This window comes from Mustela nigripes, chromosome 4 (assembly GCF_022355385.1).
Source record: "Mustela nigripes isolate SB6536 chromosome 4, MUSNIG.SB6536, whole genome shotgun sequence".
Taxonomy (NCBI): Eukaryota; Metazoa; Chordata; class Mammalia; order Carnivora; family Mustelidae; genus Mustela; species Mustela nigripes.
The window spans coordinates 136,514,801-136,522,246 of record NC_081560.1 but is presented as its reverse complement, the minus strand read 5'-3'; the positions used below and the strand labels follow the sequence as shown (position 1 = coordinate 136,522,246).

The following is a 7,446-nucleotide window of genomic DNA, read 5'->3' as shown; positions in this document are numbered from 1 at the left end:
TAAAACCACACGCCGTCCACTCTCCCAGAGTTTATCCTCCTGGACTGCTCCGGCCCCTCGGTGGCACAGGCACCCAGAACTAACGAGTCGGGGGCGGGGGCGGGGGGGTTGGGGGCGGGGAAAGGGACGGGGTCAGCCTGGGCAGCCAATCAGAGCCCGGCCCGAGCCCAGCCAATGGGGGCGGGCAAGTTGGGGCTTAGCCAATCGGGTCCGACGAGGAAGGCTGGAGTCCGTGTTTGCAGGTCTCGCTTGGCCCTTTGGGTGACGCTGAGTGGGAGCCGCGCGGGGTCCGACCGGGGATCTCTGTCTCTCCGTCGTTCCTCTGGAAACCCAGTGTGCATCGTTCTGGAGGCCATGGCGCGGCAGTGGGGGCCCTCCATGAGGGCGGCCGAGAAAGCGGGTTGCGTGGTGAGCGCCTCCCGGGCTGGGCAGGCCGAGGCGGACTCGTGGAGCTGCAGCGGAGTGATCCTGAGCCGCGGCCCGGACCTGGTGCTGTGCCACGGGGGCATCTTCACCCCCTTCCTGCGGGCCGGGAGCGCGGCCTTGACCGCGGCCGGCGCCTCCTTCCTGCCCAGCGACAGTTGCGATGACGACCTGCGCCTGCACGTGCAGTGGGGTCCGGCAGCCGCGAGCCCCGCAGGCCGCGCGGAGAGGGGCCGTCCCGGCTTGTGCACGCCCCAATGCGCCGGCCCGGAGCCCGACCCGCCGGCCCGACCCCGCGGGCGGCTCATACAGCCCCCGCGGCCCGCCGAGCTGCTACTGCTGCTGAGCTGCCCGGCCTTCCGAGCCCACTTCGCGCGCCTCTTCGGGGGCGAGGCGGCCGAGCAGTGGCGCTTCGCGAACGCGGCGCCGGACGACGAGGTGTCGGAGGAGGAGGAGGAGGACCAGCTGAGAGCGCTGGGATGGTTCGCGCTGCTGCGCGTGCGGCCCGAGCCGGAGGAAGAGGAGGAGGCGGCGGCGGCGGAGGAGAGCAGGCCGGCCGTGGCCGTGGCGCCTCTCGGGGCCGTGCCCAAGGGCGCGCCGCTGCTGGCCTGCGGCTCCCCGTTCGGGGCCTTCTGCCCGGACATCTTCCTCAACACGCTCAGCCGCGGCGTGCTCAGCAACGCCACCGGCCCGCTGCTGCTCACCGACGCGCGCTGCCTGCCGGGCACCGAGGGCGGCGGCGTGTTCGCGGCACAGCCCGCGGGGACGCTCGTGGCGCTGGTGGCCGCGCCCCTCTGCTGGAAAGCCCGCGAGTGGGTGGGCCTCACGCTGCTCTGCGCTGCCGCCCCTCTCCTGCGCGCCGCCCGAGCCGCACTCGGCCGCTTGGGTCCAGGCCCCCGCGCCCTGGCCGCCCTCCTGCCGCAGGAGATGGGCGCGCCGTGGGGTCTGCCTCTCCGAGACCCCGGCCCCCCGTGGGCGGCTGCGGCCGTGCTGGTGGAGTGCGGCACCGTCTGGGGCTCCGGAGTGGCCGTGGCGCCCCGCCTCGTGGTGACCTGCCGACATGTGGCCCCTCGGGAGGCGTCCAGGGTCCTGGTGCGCGCCACGCCCCCTAAGTAAGGCCCGCAAAGTTGCCCCAACTCTGCCCGCCCCGGGGGTCTCGGATCGTAACTCTGAGGATAATGGAGGCCTTCTGGCGTCATGCTGATGCTTTGACGGCGTAGCGCGGGCAGAGACCTGAGGCCCTGCCCTCATCCTCGGCGTTCACAACCTTAATGTAGGGCGTTCGGGCCTCCTTCTTGGCAGGGGGTGAGCGGGGCTTGAGCAAAAAAAAATGTCAGGCAGCTCTGGATTGGGGGGGCAGGGCGGAGTCTCAGTATCCCTGGCTGGGAGGGCGTCTCTGAGCACCCTCTCCCAGCTTGAATTCCTTCTGAACTCTGCTGTCTCATAGCTTTGCTCCCACACACCACTAGGCTCCTTGGATGGTGACTTCCCCACCCTGTTCTGTCTCCCCTGAGAGGGGTGGTGAGGTCTCAGAGGCCCAGAATGCTGCCTTCCTGGGGTCAGGAGAGGAGCCTCTTAATCTTACTTGATCGCTATCTTAGATCTTAAGCAGAACTTCCCATCCCGGTAAAAATTACATGTGTGGAGTTACACCTAGTTAGAATGTGGGATTGGGGCGGAGCCCACAGTTGCACTGGAACAATCTTTGGATGATCCTGGCAGCCAGGTTTGGACTTCAGTCACTTCCATCTCTGCAGGGAAAGGGCCCTTGGCCGCCTTTCCTATCTTTTGCCTGGTAGCAGGGACAGCAGCCTTAGCTTCCTGGCTTAATTTCTAGGATGCGGTCTGTTTCTGGGACTTCCCAGGTGCCAGACTTAGGCAAGAGCAGAGCACTATTGCATCTTTTTGTTAATGCCTGAGGTTCTGTACCCGGCTTAGCCCAGCCTTGCAGCCCAGGCCTTTCCAAATTCCTCTACTGAATTTCCAGGGTTAACCCCTCCCCTCAACCCCCGGCAGCCGGCAGGACAGCCATGGTGCTATAAGGAAGAGGGTAATGAGGATTTCCAGCAGGAGTGGTGTCCACTCCGCCTCCCATGACAACACACACACTTGTTTCTGGGGAGCCCATGGGGTCTGCTGGAAGCTTTTACTGCAGTGTAGGACGGGGGCCCCTCTGTGATCCCGGGCAAGCCAGTCTATGCTGCCTCTCCCTGAGTTGACTTGTAAAGTCTTGGAACACAGTCTGGGACACACTGAGCGCGGAGATGTGCTAGGGTGTATGTAGGTATGTAAACAGGGACACAGCATTGAAATCCTGCGCCTGCCCCACCAACTGGCAGAATTATTTTCCTGCAATGAGACCGTGAAGGAAAACACTGGGAATGTGTGCCTGGCTTCTGCCACTTAACTGTGTGACCGTGAGGAAGTTACTCAACCTCTCTGGGCCTCAGATGTGCCATTTCAAATGGCGGTAACACCAGTGCCTGGTTCTTAGGGCTTCGATGGGAACTAAATGAATTGGGGTGCACAGAGCATTAACACCTGAGCTGGCCCACAGCGCTGTCCAGGTGTCAGGACTTAGGAATATGGTGAGACGCAGGGAGCTTACATAGAAGTGTGAAGGTTATGTTTGGAAGTATCCCAGGATGGCCGAGGGGTGTGCCCAGAGATGCCTGCCTGGCACGTGTCAGGGCCGACGCCAGACCCGTTAACCCCCAAGTCCATGACTTCTAGAGTCACACTCATCCCCTTGCTTCCTCCCAGCGCTGAAGGGTCAGAAAGCTAGCACTCACTTTGTTTCCCTTGCTCCTAGGAGTGCCACAATCTGGGGACATGTGGTGTTTGCCACCCAGGAGACCTGTCCCTATGACATAGCACTAGTGAGCCTGGAGGAGGACCTACACGATGTACCCCTGCCGGTACTGGCTGAGCATTTCCAAGAAGGTAAAGGACAGGGTGCCCTATGGTCTGTGGCGGACCTCAGGAAGCAAAGTGCTGGGCACTCAAACCCTCTAGATCGGGGGCCCGGTTCCCTAGGCGGGCTCCCTGCCTTGCCCCTGACAGAATGATGACAGTGGCATGAGTCTGGGATGAAGTCAGCCTGCCTTGAGCACTCTGGCTGGGTTGCTCTTGGAGGTTTCCCTGCTTGTGCCCAGCATGCGTCAGGTCCTAGGCACGGTGGGGGTGTGTGTGTTGGGGGCGGGTGGTGGGGTCCCCATGAAAGGTAAGGCACACCTTTTTTTTCCCCCTGAGGCCCTGCAGCGGTGTCCTGTGGAGGGGCTGAGCTTGGGGGCTCTTATAACATCATAGGCCTGCCAGAGCGCTGTTCTGCTTTTGAGGCCCCAGTGGCGTGGCACACTGCCTGGGGAGTGCCTGAGGTCTCCAAGTGGGCATCTCCTCTGCCACTTGCTAACCCTGTGTCCTTGGACAGGCAACTCCTTATTCTCTGCCTCAGTTTCCACATCTGGAAAATGGGGATAATGTTCCCTGCTTCTGGGCACTGTGAGGTGTGGGTGAGACGTTGCCTGTAAAGCAATTAGCTGCGTTTGCCATGCACGAGCACTTGGTAAAGGAAGTTACTGGCAGGTTCATGGTCATCGTCATGACCATCTTTTTTTTTTCAGTTGATCTTAGCCAAAAGGCCAAGAAGCGATTACCACTTTTTTTTTTTTTTTAACCAAGGGACTTCTTAGGAGGAGATGGGTATTAATGTCACAAACATTTATTTATTTATTTTTTTAGGGTTTTATTTATCTGTTTGTCAGAGAGAGAGATCACAAGCAGGGAGAGTGGCAGGGAGAAGGAGAAACAGGCTCCCCATGGAGCAGGGAGCCTGATGGAGGGCTTGATCCCACGACCCCGGGATCATGACCTGAGCTGAAGGCAGATGCTTCACCCACACAAGCATTTATTGAGCACAGGGCTAGGTACCAGGGACCCTGAAAAGCAGCTCCCCGGTCCAGCAGGGACATGAGGGCCACAGAACAGCCTGATGTCAGGAACAAGTGGTGAGCAGGTGCGGAGAGCTCAGTGGATGTCCTGGCTTCTTCCCATAGGGACTTGGGGCCGACTCCCTGGAGGCGGGAGTATCTGAGCAGCAGGGCAGGTTTGGGACTTTGGAGAGGGCAGGGAGCAGAGGCGACTCCCTGCCTTCGTCCTCCTTTCTCCCCGGGCAGGAGAAGCTGTCAGTGTGGTGGGCTTCGGCATCTTCGGCCACGCTTGTGGGCCCTCGGTGACCTCAGGCATCCTGTCCGCTGTGGTGCGGGTGGACGGCAGACCAGTGATGCTCCAGACCACCTGTGCCGTGCATGGCGGCTCCAGCGGGGGACCCCTCTTCTCCACCCGCACAGGAGACCTCCTGGGTAAGCAGCCCCTTTGCCCTCCCCCAGCCTTGTCCTTGCTGGAGTCTCAGTGCCATCTAGTGAGTGCTGGGCATCCTGCCCCGGGATCCACCCTTGGCCTGGGACGTTGGTGGGCCTGAGGCCCAAGAGGTAGTGAGCCAAAGTTGCCAGGCGCTTGTGCGCTTGAGGGCGGAGAGGGACAGAGGCTGAGCAGGGAGGGAAGAGATCTGAGTACCGGTTCCTTCTCTGCCACTAAGCCACCCTGTCACCTCAGATAAGTCCCACACCTCGTTGGATCTGTGACACTCAGGAATTGGATTAGTCCAAGAGTCACAGTTCAAGTGAATGAGTACGGGAGTGAAGACAGCAGGGAATGGAACGTCAGGGGTGACGCAGGGGTGAACGGAACCCCACTCTAGCACCCCACGGCCTCCTGACACAGGACTGTGGGGTTAATATGGCCCAATTCTGCAGCTATTCGCTAGCAACTGTGACCTTTTTTCTTTTTTTAATATGTGGTTGTTAAATCTTTCCATTTTAAAATTTTGGTAATAAAAACCAAAATAATCCATCCATTAAAAATAAAAAAAGCCAACTCTGAGCACATGTGGACCCCTCCACCTGCACGCCGGCACCAGGACCCCTGCGGTGCTTCCCCTTCCCTTACTTCTGAGGTCATGAGGAACCTCGCCCTGTGCTAGCTAGCGGGAGTGGAATCTCTTGCTTCTTCAGCTGTGGAACACATAGTACTGGTGGAATCCCTACCTCACAGCCCCGCGAGAAACAGATTGACCAGTTAGAGCACAGTGTTGAAGTGCGGATGGTTCTTTTTGTCTTGAGCCTTTATGTGTCCCAGCGAAACACTTTTTCCCCCAAGTTTCGTAGGCACTTGCCCACAGTCTGTTGCCCACTGTAGAGCAGCCTGCAGACAGCATCTTAGCCAAGTGATGGAAGTTAGCTAGCATCACAGACGTGCCGACAGACATCCTCCATCTCCCAATGGGTCGCCCGGAGAAGGGCGCGGGATGGTATTCCCAAGCACGTCAGACCTCATACTTACCATGAGGAAACACTGGGTGACCCCAGTGTGAGGGACCTTCTGTGGAACAGTTGACCCGTGCTCCTCTAAGCGTCTAGGCCACCAACAGTGGGGAAAGACTGGAACTGATGCAGATCGGAGAAGACTCTAGAGACAGGAGCCAGAGGCTGCCGGGGAACTGGATTGCATCCGGGAGCAGAGAAAGCTCTCATGGAATCACTGGCGACATCTGAACGTGTCTTGTATTTCAGTCATGACCATTGCTCCAAGGTGACTTTCCTAGTTCTGAGGACCGTTTTTGCAGTGACCTGAGAAGCTGGGTGAGGGGCAGGCAGGGACTGTACTATTGTGGCAAGGCTCCAGGCTGGGGATGGGCCTCAGCTCCCATTCGTATGTCCATCCGTCTGTCCCGCGGCTCACACCCCCTTTCCTCTTTGACCCTTCCACAGGCATTGTAGCCAGCAACACCAGGGACAATAACACAGGGGCCACCTATCCTCACCTGAACTTCAGCATTCCCGTCTCGGTGCTGCAGCCGGCCCTGTGGTGGTACAGGCAGACGGGGGACCTGGACGGCCTCCGCCAGCTGGATGGTGCTACGGAGCCCGTGAAGGTGGTGTGGCGGCTACAGCGGCCCCTGACCGAGGCCCCGCGGAGCAAGCTGTGAGGCAGCGTCAGGCCTCTGGAGAGAAGAGCCCCTGTTTTACACCACAGCGAGGAGCGGCCTTGGGATGCGGACAGGGCGCACCCTCCCAACCTTGTTCAGCTCTGGAATTGGGACCAGACCCCATGGGTCTCCAACCTGGCAGCCTTTTTCGGGGTGCCCCTTTGAGCCCTCACCTCAGTCTGCCCACCGGCACTAGACTTAGCTGTGTTATTTCTCCTTCTGGGGAGCCCCGTGCGGGCACATAACAGCCCTGGTCCTGAGAGATGGAGGCCAGCGGAGGGCAGGGCCAGCCCCGGCTTTGCATCTGTTCCCTGTCTCCTGATGGCTGCTGGCCGCCAGAGCAGTGGTGTTACTTAGAAACCCTTGGCAGAGAGGCCGGCCCTGACTGTCTTTCTGGATCTGCTGCATCCCTAGGTGGAGTCCCTGAAGGTTAGGATTCGTGGGTCTTCGTAAGTCGGGTGTCGCTGACCTCCAGTGGCACTCCACCACAGTGCCTTTACTTTCCCGCCCATAAAATGGGCCTCAGGGATCTCATGGGGATAGAATGTGTCTCTCTGAGGGTTGGGAATAAAGAGGATGTCTAGGAGAAACTCTGCTTCTATATATCAGGTTCTTTTTTCTTCTTCGTTGTTGCAAAAGTTGAATTGGGAAGAGGAAACCACCAGGCACGGAAATACACCTTTTCTGTCCTGCTTTCTTGGCGGGGCTGTGAGCTCGGGGGATACTCTCATGCCAGATGGGCCTGGCCTCAGGCCATGGTGCCAGGCAGCGCTGTTCGGGGCTCGCAGCCCCCGGAAGGTGGCGGTCTTGGCTGGGCAGTAAGGGCTCCCAGAGCAGCCAGGATGCATCCAGGCCTGTACTAGGCCCTGAGGGTGGGTTGGGAAGTTCAAAGTATGAAGGAGACCATGGCAGCCCCCAGGAGCTAAGACCAGCCTTCCAAGTCAAGAACATGTACTGCATATCCAGGGTCCTGCACG

At 59.6% G+C, this 7,446-nt stretch overlaps 1 protein-coding gene across 1 annotated transcript; it reads left to right on the top strand.

Annotated features, from left to right (window-relative positions):
• Window positions 1-202: 202 nt before the first annotated feature.
• On the top strand, window positions 203-7,059 carry TYSND1 (trypsin like peroxisomal matrix peptidase 1). Its single transcript, XM_059397624.1, has 4 exons — window positions 203-1,535; window positions 3,236-3,366; window positions 4,599-4,784; window positions 6,252-7,059. Exons 1-4 carry the CDS (start codon window positions 355-357, stop codon window positions 6,467-6,469), a joined length of 1,716 nt encoding a protein of 571 aa, XP_059253607.1. The 5' UTR covers window positions 203-354; the 3' UTR covers window positions 6,470-7,059.
• The last annotated feature ends 387 nt before the right edge of the window (window positions 7,060-7,446 follow it).